Source organism: Mizuhopecten yessoensis, unplaced genomic scaffold, assembly GCF_002113885.1.
Source record: "Mizuhopecten yessoensis strain PY_sf001 unplaced genomic scaffold, ASM211388v2 scaffold3853, whole genome shotgun sequence".
NCBI classification, from domain to species: Eukaryota; Metazoa; Mollusca; class Bivalvia; order Pectinida; family Pectinidae; genus Mizuhopecten; species Mizuhopecten yessoensis.
In genome coordinates this window covers 785,011-798,902 of record NW_018405252.1, presented here as the reverse complement: position 1 = coordinate 798,902, position 13,892 = coordinate 785,011, and the positions used below count along the sequence as shown (strand labels likewise).

The 13,892-nt window shown below is 38.3% G+C and overlaps 1 protein-coding gene across 1 annotated transcript; it reads right to left on the bottom strand.

The window, feature by feature from the left end:
* Positions 1-582: 582 nt before the first annotated feature.
* On the bottom strand, positions 583-8,054 carry LOC110448146 (oviduct-specific glycoprotein-like). Its single transcript, XM_021494227.1, has 2 exons — positions 7,123-8,054; positions 583-7,060 (listed from the first exon to the last, which is right to left on the bottom strand). Exon 2 carries the CDS (start codon positions 1,781-1,783, stop codon positions 1,028-1,030), a length of 756 nt encoding a protein of 251 aa, XP_021349902.1. The 5' UTR covers positions 1,784-7,060; positions 7,123-8,054; the 3' UTR covers positions 583-1,027.
* Between the last annotated feature and the right edge of the window lie 5,838 nt (positions 8,055-13,892).

The following is a 13,892-nucleotide window of genomic DNA, read 5'->3' as shown; positions in this document are numbered from 1 at the left end:
AGATATTCTCGGCTATAAAATCTAATATGTTATCAATTCATTTTCGTACAAAAAATGATTTGTACTTGAAATCCGCAAAATGTGTCACATTATATCCATAAACTTTGTTCATTTGCAATTGTAGGTGAATTCTTATGCATGAAGTGCAGAGAGGTAGACAGGCATGTCTGTGATACTGTTGATAGCAGTTCTTTTCTTGGCAAGGCTTACCATTGTCTCCCCTTGAGCACCTGGACGAGGCTTGGCAAGGCTTACTGTTGTCTCTCCTTTACCTCCTGGACGAGGCTTGGCAAGGCTTACCGTAGGTCCTGTCTGGTTCAGTCACAGTGCCTGTTTAGTGGTAGGTCCTGTCTGGTTCCGTCACAGTAACTGTTTAGTGGTAGGTCCTGTCTGGTTGAGTCACAGTAACAGTTTACTGGTAGGTCCTGTCTGGTTCAGTAACTGTTAAGTGGTAGGTCCTGTCTGGTTCAGTCATAGTAACTGTTTAGTGGTAGGTCCTGTCTGATTCAGTCACAGTAACTGTTTAGTGGTAAGTCCTGTCTGGTTCAGTCGCAGTAACTGTTTAGTGGTAGGTTCTGTCGGGTTCAGTCACAGTAACTGTTTAGTGGTAAGTCCTGTCTGGTTCAGTCGCAGTAACTGTTTAGTGGTAGGTCCTGTCTGGTTTAGTCACAGTAACTGTTTAGTGGTAGGGCCTGTCTGGTTCAGTAACTGTTTAGTGGTAGGTCCTTTCTGGTTCAGTCACAGTAACTGTTTAGCGGTAGGTCCTGTCTGGTTCAGTCACAGTGCCTGTTTAGTGGTAGGTCCTGTCTGGTTCCGTATGTGTTGAGAAGTCCTATCTGGTTCTAAATGTGCAACAGATGAATAGGAAGCTATCTTGGCAATTTTGTGAAACTTCAGATATTCTCGGCTATAAAATCTAATATGTTATCAATTCATTTTCGTACAAAAAATGATTTGTACTTGAAATCCGCAAAATGTGTCACATTATATCCATAAACTTTGTTCATTTGCAATTGTAGGTGAATTCTTATGCATGAAGTGCAGAGAGGTAGACAGGCATGTCTGTGATACTGTTGATAGCAGTTCTTTTCTTGGCAAGGCTTACCATTGTCTCCCCTTGAGCACCTGGACGAAGCTTGGCAAGGCTTACCGTTGTCTCTCCTTGACCTCCTGGACAAGGCTTGGCAAAGCTTACCATTGTCTCCCCTTGACCTCCTGGACGAGGCTTGGCAAGGCTTACCGTTGTCTCTCCTTGACCACCTGGACGTGGCTTGGCTAGGCTTACCATTGTCTCTCCTTGACCTCCTGGACGAAGCTTGGCAAGGCTTACCGTTGTCTCTCCTTGACCTCCTGGACGAGGCTTGGCAAGGCTTACCATTGTCTCTCCTTGACCTCCTGGACAAGGCTTGGCAAAGCTTACCATTGTCTCCCCTTGACCTCCTGGGCGAGGCTTGGCAAGGCTTACCATTGTCTCTCCTTGACCTCCTGGCCAAGGCTTGGCAAAGCTTACCATTGTCTCCCCTTGACCTCCTGGACGAGGCTTGGCAAGGCTTACCGTTGTCTCTCCTTGACCTCCTGGACAAGGCTTGGCTAGGCTTACCATTGTCTCTCCTTGACCTCCTGGACAAGGCTTGGCAAGGCTTACCGTTGTCTCTCCTTGACCTCCTGGACGAGGCTTGGCAAGGCTTACCGTTGTCTCCCCTTGAGCACCTGGACGAGGCTTGGCAAGGCTTACTGTTGTCTCTCCTTGACCTCCTGGACGAGGCTTGGCAAGGCTTACCATTGTCTCTCCTTGACCTCCTTGACGCTGAGGCTTAGCTTCTGTGTGACAATGACACCTTCTATAGGAGGCAGAGCTCCTGTGTTGCTCTTGCTCCTGATGGACGTCCTGGACGAAGCTTAGCAATTGTATTACACTGACAGGTGTAACTTGTGTATTACACTGACACTTGACGGACCTTCTTTGGGAGGTGAAGCTTCTAAGTTTCACTGACAGGTAATGGATCTCCTGGGCAAAGCTAAGCTTGTGTTACACTGACATGCATAACTTATGTATTATACTGACACCTGACAAACCTTTCGAAGACGAAGCTCTGGTCTTACACAGCTCACCTGATTGATACCCTGGACGAGTCTCTGTGTTTCATTGACATTTGACAGACCTTCTTTGGGAGGTGAAGCTCCTGATGAATCTCCTGGGCAAAGTTTAGCTCTTGTGTTACACTGACAGGCTCAACTTGTGTATTGCACCGACACCTGACAAACCTTTAGGAGACGAAGCTCCTGTGTTACACAGCTCAAGTGATGGACATCCTTGACGAGTCTCTGTGTTTCATCGACCTCTGACGGACCTTCTTTAGGAGGTGAAGCTCCTGGTGGATCTCCTGGGCAAAGTTAAGCTCATGTATTACAAACCTTTAGGAGGTGAAGCTCCTGTGTTACACAGCTCAACTGGTGGACATCCTGGACGAGGCTCTGTGTTACACCGACATCTGACAGACCTTCTTTCGGAGGTGAAGCTCCTGATTGACCCCCTGGACGAGGCTGATCAGCTTCTGTGTTTCATAGACATCTGACGGACCTTCTTTAGGAGGTGAAGCTCCTGATGGATCTCCTAGGCAAAGTTAAGCTCTTGTGTTACACTGACAATTACCTTGGAGGAGATGTAGAAATCTTTTAAGGACTTGCGTGCAATTTGAATAGCAATTAATTATCTGCAATCTGGATAAGTGTATACCAGTTAAGTGTATACCAGTACACGTCAACTGAATAGCATTATAGTCAGTGTATATTGTGTATAGCAATGTAGATATTACTGAACTACAACAGACTTTCAGTATGTCCCAGAATATTGCATGTCAGTGATTTTACATGGATTTAGAATATAGGGATAATTATATGTGGAATGATCTCAACTGTGTCTAGGGACACAAAACGATCTTGCCAGTTTCACAGAATGTCACCCTTCAGGACACAACATACCAGGAAACTTGTGCTATGTGGTCTGTAGTAATACTGATCCTCAGAAAATATTGAACAGTTTCAACATTGAGTAAGTTAACGGTATATGTAGTATTCTGTACATTTGTACTGTCACTGCCAGGAAACAAATCTTTGTACTGTCACTGCCAGGAAACAAATCTAAGTGTTTAAATATAAAGATCAACCAAGTGCTCCTGTTGTTTCCAGTTCAATATAGACAGAACTAGTTCAGAAAATTGGTGTGATTGTACATGCATGCAAACACCAAACACATTACACTCGTAAATTAGAATACTGAATTTCCTCTCCACAGCGACAATGCATCATGATTTAGCACAAAATCTTTTTAATAACTTCAAGGAATATAGTTATTACTATTTAGCAGTTATCATAAATTAGTGCTTTTTAACTAAGTAGTACAAAAAAACACCAAGGTATGATAACTGGTAAATTAATGATGTTTACTGTTGTTCATTGCCAATGTGGTGTTACAGTTTGCTGACAGTGATGTATTTGAACGAACTTGTGTTCAGATGTCTCCTGATCTTTGTTATTTATATGTCCATGTCTCTATGTGTGATATTTATGTCCTGATATTGTCACTAGGTTTCTTTAATGATTTCAATAAAATGATGACAGTTATTAGGTGTCAAGTTCCAAAGAGACTGACCTCTCTCAAAATGTGTCATGTGATGAATCATGTGATGTGTCACATGATCAGTCAGATGTTTTCACCAAAGTCTGGTATCAAGGTCACGTTGTAAAACTGTTTGTAACATGGACATGTAAGTATGGTGTTAGTCATTTTATGTACATAAGTGCTGTAAGATTATTATGGTGCAGTGTGTAAACTTTTTCTGTATTTGTTACAGTGTCATTGTGTGGGAATTCCAGATTAGGTAGCGTGTAAAGAATTTTTGATTGAGAATGAATGCTGAATACCGTAGATTTAATGTGTGTATGTTATAGCACCATAGTCTGATGAGGAGGTCATTATGTAAATAAGATAATTGTTTGTAAGATGAATATGACGTTAATTATTATATGTACATTACAGTGCTGTAAAATTATTGTTATGATGCACTGAGGTTTTCAGAAAACCAGTCTGTTCTGTCCTTTTTATATGTCATTGTGGGAATACCAAACAGGTACCGTTTAGTGTTGTCATATTGGAATAAAAACTGAATACCTACCTGAGAGTGTATGACTTTATGAGGGGGAGCATGCATTATTTCATATGTGTTTTGGGGACCATTTGTTACTTTGTATAAAGCCAGTCAACTGCTGACTCATCATGTGTTTTATGGTACATATTGTTTTTGAATCTTCAAACCAAACACAGAAACCCTGCAGAGACATGGTCCAAGTGGCTGTATGACGTGTTGTAGTGTTTAGCCTCTATGGTCCAAGTGGCTGTATGACGTGTTGTAGTGTTTAGCCTCTATGGTCCAAGTGGCTGTATGACGTGTTGTAGTGTTTAGCCTCTATGGTCCAAGTGGCTGTATGACGTGTTGTAGTGTTTAGCCTCTATGGTCCAAGTGGCTGTATGACGTGTTGTAGTGTTTAGCCTCTATGGTCCAAGTGGCTGTATGACGTGTTGTAGTGTTTAGCCTCTATGGTCCAAGTGGCTGTATGTCGTGTTGTAATGTTTAGCCTCTATGGTTCAGTCATCTGTCTGTCTGGTTTTTTAAGGTATTTAGCAAATATCATTGAAGCTAAAACACATCAGTTGTGAGTATTTATAGTAAGGAAATTCTAAATGTTACAAATAATTAGGCTTTGATTGAGAAGTGCTTCCTGATGACCTAGAAGATACCCAGTATATACCTCAGTTTGTTCAAAAACAATTGGAACAAATTCTGTTTCAATATCAAAAATTGCATTCTTAGGATAACAAAAGGTACCACATCCAGGTGTAATAATTTAATGTTAGTTATTGGAAGAAGGTGTTTTTAAATCAGCCATAATTGTTAGAGCTTTGGGGTGTAGATATGGAATAGGAGGGACTATGGTTAAAGATGACCATTACATATTGATGTTTTTCAGTACTGCTTGCCAAGTTTAAACACATTTGATGAAGAACTCTGTAACAACCAACATTAGGTGTAAATTAAGATTTGATGTAAAACCAGGATTGTTTTAGTATTTCAGTATTGGTTATAGAATTGAGATTTGTTATCTTGTTCATTGAAATGTTTTGTTTAAGTTAAAACTTTAATTATTTTGACATGTTAAATGTTTTTGTTATGTATTATAGATTTATTGTTCTGTCATTCAAGTCCTCTGCCGCATTCTTTGTTTTAAATTCAGCGTTTTCTGTTTTTATCTCACTTCACTGCTGTATAATCAGAATATTCTTGTTGCTACTTCCTTTTTTTTGCAGTAAAGTATGGATTTTTACTCATCTTACTTTTTTAAGAACTGTACAGCAGTAACTTCAGAAAAATACGACCTTTTATGATATTAATTTGGGAAAAGTTAGTAAAATCATTAAATAATGATTAAACTACAATTAGTTAGCACTTATGTAGGGACTTAAAGTAGAAATGTAATATATATAAACATGTAAATTGTAAATTTCAATTAGGATACAAGCCTAATTATCCAATTTTCCCCTGGAATTGGCTTATCAGAATTAAACTAAAATAATGCTATACAGATCAATATCTTAATGTTGATGTTTATGAAATACTTGCCATACTTACTGATTTGCCGTTTGGTAATACCTCCTGTATCAGTTTTGTTCTGCTTGGTTAGTTTCACTGTAATGTACCACACTGACCTGGCAGAGTACAACAGGGCATTGGACTAACCAAGATCACCCTAAACTGCAAATCAATAGTTAAGCTTTGAAACTATTATATTTAATGCTTCATAACATTCCATACTAACATTCTAAAAGACTGAACATTTTAGTTACTAACAGTGGTATTTCATATCGGATATTAAAGTTGAATAATCTGACTTGAAACATTAACCATTAAAAAAAGGCAATAAAGAAGTTAGCTGGTTAAATGTGAATATTTGATATAAACTTACTTATTATTGATCTGATGTTCTACATGTGAGTATATGAAGTATCTGTAATATTGCTCTGTGATAGGATTTGTATCTGTTTACATGGTGTGCATGCCGATGATGAAAGACACTGTTGTAAATTTCACTTAAACCAGAGATTATCGATCTTTTCATGTCTACAAAACACCAATTGTTTACACAACAACCAACCATTCTGTTTGTAAGGTCTAATACACCGATAGGTTTGAGCTGTGATATAAGTGTGTAATGATGGGTCCGTGTTCATGAAACCGTTCTCATACTCAAGCCCACTTTCTTCAATCATGTAACATGGTCAAAAATTCTAGTGTAAACACCGTAAATTATTACAGAAAATGTATTACAGAAAAGTTGAAGAAAGAAAGTTGGCTTGAGCACAGACTCTGGGTTTGAACATGAGAACGGTTTCATGAAGACAGGCCCTGGTATGTGTAATTCTGTATTTACTGATGATACCTGTTCAGAAATTAAGCCTGCCTCATTGTTATACAAACTTTAAGCATTGGGGTCATTACTAGAAATACCTATTTGTGTAAACATGGTCAGTACTAAGTACATACATGGATTGTTTATGGTGTATTTAATACAGTATGCATTAAGTGTTGTCATGTACTTGACTCTTAGTAACCAATATCAGCTGCTGAATGGATATTTTATGTTGTGTTCAAAGTGCTTGGTGAATCTAGTGTGTAGTCTTGGTACATTTAAACCTCGTTGGTCTGCATGCTTTTATAACAGTGAACCTCATTGGTCTGCATGCTTTATAACAGTGAACTCCATTGGTCTGCATGCTTTATAACAGTGAACCCCATTGGCCAGCATGCTTTATTACTGCGAACACCATTGGTCTACATGCTTTATAACAGTGAACCCCATTGGCCAGCATGCTTTATAACAGTGAACCCCATTGGCCAGCATGCTTTATAACAGTGAACCCCATTGGCCTGCATGCTCTATTACAGTAAATCTCATTGGTCAGCACGCTCTATTAAAGTGAACACCATTGGCCCTTACAGAAAACCTCATTGGTCTGCACACTATTACAGTGAACCCCATTGGCCAGCATGCTTTATTACAGAAAACCTCATTGGTCTGCACACTATTACAGTGAACCCCATTGGCCAGCATGCTTTATTACAGAAAACCTCATGGGTCTGCACGCTTTATTACAGTGAACCCCATTGGCCAGCATGCTTTTATTACAGTAATCATCACTGGCCAGCATGCTTTATTACAGTAAACCTCATTGACCAGCATGCTTTACTACAGTAAACCTCATTGGCCAGCATGCTTTATTACAGTAAACCTCACTGGCCAGCATGCTTTATCAGAATTGAACTCATTTGTCAGTATTCTTTATCAGAATGATCATCAATGGTCTGCATGCTACCTTGAGCAACACTGAAAAAAGTAGTTAAATACTAATGAAGGGATTTTAACCTTTTTAGGGATGAAACATTTCTTGATATGATAATTCAAAGTTAGATATTAAGAAGTGGGTTCACCCTGAGAGTAGTGGGTTGGACCCAGAAGTATTTCTCTTATATTGCCCTACCAAGTGTACTGTGTTGTTATTGTAATTGTAAGGCCCAACAAGAAATCCAAGATGGCTACCGTGGTTTTAGAAACTTGTGAAACTTGTTCAAATAACAATAAAAACTGAGTGGAATACACCCTATTGACTTGTTATATAATATCAGTGTAAGAGTTCGTTGTGTACCACCATACATTCATGTTTGTAAGTATGCTAAGTTTAGCTTGGGTTACCAAAGGATAAAAGATTGTGTATGTTTTATGTGGTTAGAAGTTTGATACATTTAAGTAAAGAATAAGTAATCAAAGGATGAAAGGATGTACATGTGCACTATTTACCGTCATACCATCATTCTGGTACAATGTCAGTAAGGTTTACGTAACCAAAAGGACGAGTGTACATGTACTTTGATTTCCTTGTTGTATTGCAATATGCACAGCGATGTGTGTTAGTCAAGATTACAAATAAACTTCTATTTACACTGTCACTTTGTTGTTTATTTTTGTCCTTCACTTTGTTGTTTACTTGTGTCCAGCTGGTCTATGTGTAGCGTCATTTGATCTCCAAAGTTTCTGAGATTGTTCTCCTTTTTTCTGCCGAACGCTATCAAATCAATTCAATTTGGACACTATTGGCCATCAGACGTGCATAAATATGGCACAGCTTACAGAAGTAAGCAGAAATTAATGATAAACATTAAATATTTAAATAATAGATAGATAGTACAGGAAACGACAGTGATTGGTTAGAAAGTACCTAAATTTCAAGAAGAATGATTTTGGTTTCTAGCATCTTTGATCAAGGTAAAAGCTAAATTGGCAAAACTAGGTAACAGGAAGATCTTTCTAACGAAGTTTGAGATGGACGTACACTTCTATGTTTGAGATAGACATACACTTCTATGTTTGAGATAGACATACACTTCTATGTTTGAGACATACACTTCTATGTTTGAGATAGACATACACTTCTATGAGAAATGGCGATAGCGACTAACATGGTCAAACTTAATTAAGATGCCTTTTCACCATTTCCCCTCCGTCCCATAAATCTCCAAAAGATCCATCTAATATATCTTGAAAACGAGCTACAATAAACTTTATCTGTCATCAAAGATGGCACCCTTGCTGCAATTTTCTTCTTTGGATCAGTGTCAAAATTGAATGCCTAAGATATTTGAAATCCAGTACTTTTTAGAGAAACACCGGTAGAATTGTTTAATGACGGATCACTGATGAACGGCCCATCGCTTACTGTGTAGAGTAAACTAGTGGAACACATCAACTCGGGATGAACAAAGTCACATCATTAATTACCTTCAGCACAGTTTTCGAAAAGGAATTTCGGAAAAAAAAATCTGTCTGAGTTATCGGGGCTAGTACATTTCATGGGATGAGGTCGAACCTACAAGTTCGGGAAGCCTGGTCGAACATCCCTTACACAGCGAGGGAAAATGGCTCGACTTGTCAAAAGTGACAGCGACCTTGTTGCATCATGAAAGACAAACCGATCCCATAAAGTAAAACTCCTCATTCGAACTCAAAAACAATGAATATTGGGCAAAATATGGAGGAGGGAACGACTTTTACGGAGACCTTTGAAAAATTAGAAATGTGTCTTCTGCTTCACCGACTACACTCGTCTTGTAAATCTAGATTAAGTCCTTCTAAAAGTGTGAACTAGAGTAATAATAACAGCAGTAACCGAACTAGAGTAATAACAACAGCAGTAACCATGAGTATAACTAAAAACGTCAATATTCATTTCGCACAGAGATAATAGTGTTGGAGATGATGACGACGACCGCTGAAAATCTAGCCACCGAACTCCGCAAAGAAACTGCCAATGTTTGTTAACAAATGTTCCTAAACAATTCATAGCTACATACTTAGATTGTCATTATCTTCTCCCTGGAAAGAAAAGTTTTCACAATAAGAAAACCAAAGTGTTCCTCCAGTTTGGTATGAAGTACAGTGTAGAAAAGTTAAGGCTGTTAAAGATGGATCAAATGAGATTCGAGTTCTCGAAAGTCCCCATTCTATTTTTTTTACACCCGTCAAATTTGACGGAAGTACATGTATTATGGTATGGGGTTGTCCGGCCAGCCGGCGTAAACTTTTGTTTGTCCGGCAATCTCCTTTTACATTTTTCAACTCATCTCTTTGAAACTTGGTATACATTATATTCATAATATGAAGTTGTTTCTCCCTTAAAAGAATTTTGATTCGACAATTTTTCCAAAAGTTATTGCCTTTTGTTCATTTCAGTATTTGATTTTTTGTCCGGCAATCTCCTCCAACATTTTTCGACCGATCTCTTTGAAACTTGGTATACATTATAATCATGATATGAAGTTGTGTCTCCCTTAAAAGAATTTTGATTCGACAATTTTTCCAAAAGTTATTGCCCTTTGTTCATTTCAGTATTTGATTTTTTGTCCGGAGATCTCTTCCTACATTTTTTGATGGATTTCTTTGATACTTAGTATACATTATAATCATGACATAATGTTGTGTTTCCCTTAAAAGAATTTTGATTCGACTATTTTTGCAAAATAAAAAAGGCCTTTCTTTATTTCAGTATTAATTTTTTGTCCGGAGATCTACATTTTTTGATCGATTTCTTTGAAACTTTGTAGGCTTTATAATCATGATATCAAGTTGTGTTTAATGAGTTGGAGACTAAGCTTTTGATTACTTGTTTTCCTCAAACTGTTAGAAAATTAAAGAAAATCGAACATTGACTTTGTATTGAAAGGTGAGATTTATAGCATGCTAGCTAGCGCTTAAGGTGATGCAAATCTTATTTAAATGCAAGATAGTATTTAACACTATATGGCATTCGACGAGCGTATATTGTTCCGCCCTAGCTGCGATACTTGACTTGTTTCTCCTTCAAGACTGTAGAGTGTCACAATACAACTGCAACCCTGATTTAAAGAATGGTAGGAAGAAGTTTGAATAATATCTTAGCTGAACAATCAGTAAAACGTTGTGAAGCTTCGATATCCAATACGAAAGAAACATGTATTTACCCTAAATCATTAATCATTAATGGATATAAGGAAAGAATATAATATAGAAGCATAATTAGCCAGTTATTGTAAATGTACACCAAGGGTTTCCATGGATATAGTAAGCCTAGTTATCTTTACAAGCAGAAAATGTCAGATAATTATTTGTTTAGTCTATCGACACAACCACATGCTTGTCATGCATATCGTTAAGTGTAGTTGTCATGCATATTGTTAAGTGTAGTTGTCATGCATATCATTAAGTGTAGTTGTCATGCATATCGTTAAGTGTAGTTGTCATGCATATCGTTAAGTGTAGTTGTCATGCATATTCATTAAGTGTAGTTGTCATGCATATCATTAAGTGTAGTTGTCATGCATATCGTTAAGTGTAGTTGTCATGCATATCATTAAGTGTAGATTGGATTTTAAGCTGCTAATTCATATTTGATGGTACCAGTAACCAAAATAACTTTTAATAGCTTTTTGACCTTTGAATTGGTGTATCCGTGTATGTGCAAAACATCCAAAAAATAGCAGTATCCTGTTATAGGAAGCTATGATCTGAACGAAAAAGTAAAGAGTAGTTAAATAGGGACTATCATACATACATCACAAGTCTTTTACGGATGTCGACCATACAAAAGAGAACTTGAATGAGTCATCTAACTAATAAACGTAAAGTCAACTTTTACAAATAACCTTATTTGTTTTATTGTGAATGTGTTGTGTAGACCTGTCACCATAACACCGTTGTGTATGTGTTGAGTAGACCAGTCACCATTACACCATTGTGTATGTGTTGTGTAGACCAGCCACCATTACACCATTGTGTATATGTTGTGTAGACCAGTCACCATAACACCATTGTGTATACAAGTTACCATAACACCATTGTGTATACAAGTCACCATAACACCATTGTGTATGTGTTGTGTAGACCAGTCACCATTACACCGTTGTGTATGTTGTGTAGACCAGTCCCCATTACACCATTGTGTATGTCTTGTGTAGACCAGTCACCATTACACCGTTGTGTATGTGTTGAGTAGACCAGTCACCATTACGCCATTGTGTATGTGTTGTGTAGACCAGCCACCATTACACCATTGTGTATGTGTTGTGTAGAATAGTCACCATTACACCATTGTGTATGTGTTGTGTAGAACAGTCAACATTACACCATTGTGTATGTGTTGTGTAGACCAGTCCCCATTACACCGTTGTGTATGTTGTGTAGACCAGTCCCCATTTCACCATTGTGTATGTGTTGTGTAGACCAGTCACCCTTACACCATTGTGTATGTGTTGTGTAGACCAGTCACAATTACACCATTGTGTATATGTTGTGTAGACCAGTCACCATAACACCATTGTGTATACAAGGTACCATAACACCATTGTGTATACAAGTCACCATAACACAATTGTGTATGTGTTGTGTAGACCAGTCACCATTACACCGTTGTGTATGTGTTGAGTAGACCAGTCACCATTACACCATTGTGTATGTGTTGTGTAGACCAGTCGCCATTACACCGTTGTGTATGTTGTGTAGACCAGCCACCATTACACCATTGTGTATGTGTTGTGTAGAATAGTCACCATTACACCATTGTGTATGTGTTGTGTAGACCAGTCCCCATTACACCGTTGTGTATGTTGTGTAGACCAGTCCCCATTACACCATTGTGTATGTCTTGTGTAGACCAGTCACCATTACACCGTTGTGTATGTTGTGTAGACCAGCCACCATTACACCATTGTGTATGTGTTGTGTAGAACAGTCAACATTACACCATTGTGTATGTGTTGTGTAGACCAGTCACCATTACACTGTTGTGCATGTTGTGTAGACCAGTCACCATTACACCGTTGTGTATGTGTTGTGTAGACCAGTCACCATTACACCATTGTGTATATGTTGTGTAGACCAGTCACCATTACACTGTTGTGTATATGTTATGTAGACCAGTCACCATTACACCGTTGTGTATATATTTTCGGTTGGTAACATTGAAGTGGTGAAGAGTGAAGCTACCAGATGAGAAATACAGTACGGCATCCTATTCAGTATTCATAGTCTAGGTTTTTTTAAAGGTGGTTTCCTGTTGATTGTCATATTTTTTTCTATTTAAAAGATACAAACATTGTGTTTATGTTCCCGAAAACAAAGGATCTTCCTATAAATACCACCAGTTAAAGAAACATTTTTAAGTGCTAGAATAGATTCAGACTTTGTTCAGACTCGAATTAGTCAATTCTATTAACAGAGTAAGTAAAAGTATGGATGTGGATATATATATATTGATCAAACATGATGAGGCAAGTGTAAAGCTGCCAACCCTACAACTTGCAAATAGACTTGTCCTTTATTCCACAAATATTTACCATGTGCCCTGGTTAGTTGAGCGTGTTCAGGTGGTATAAGTCCATATATTTTGAAGCATAGGAAAACACAATAAGATCACTTGATGATATCACACTACATACGATAGAAGTAGAAATGTTCACATTTTTAGGTCACCTGAGACAAAGTCTCAAGTGACCTATTGCAATCGTCTTTTGTCCGTCGTCGTCCGGCGTGCGTCCGTAAACAATTTACATTTTCGACTTCTTCTCCAAAACCCCTGAACCAATTTCAATGAAATTTTGCAGGAACCTTCCATGGACAAAGGTCAACAAAAATAGTGGCCGGTTTAGTCCCAAGCCCCCAGGGGCCTGAGGGGCGGGGCCAAAAAGGGTCAAATTGACTAAAATTTCAAAAATCTTCTTCTCCAAAACCCCTGAACCAATTTCAATGAAATTTTGCAGGGACCTTCCATGGACAAAGGTCAACAAAAATTGTTGCCGGTTTAGTCCTAAGCCCCCAGGGGCCTGAGGGGCGGGGCCAAAACGGATTGAATTGACTAAAATTTCAAAAATCTTCTTCTCAAGACCCAGATATGGTAGAATCAAATACTCTTCATTCTTCATAGATGGAAGGGTCTTAAGGTTTATGACCCTAGAGTCTCACGTTTACCCCCTGGGGAAGGGGGGGGGGGGCAAAATTTATTATAGTTTATAATGGTAAATGATACTTTGAATATTACATGTTAATAACTTGATTGGAATTATAACCTTGAATTGACAGTTTGATACTTTGAAAATTTTGAGCCAGCCCTACCCCCAAGGGCTGTAGGGTAGGGCTCAAAGGAGTCAGTGTGCTAAAATTTCTTTATTTTCCTTGTTAAGAATCAGAGGTGCTAGTTTCAAATCCTTTTTAGTCTGAAATCTGTATGCTAGATATTGAGTAAGGTGGTTTTA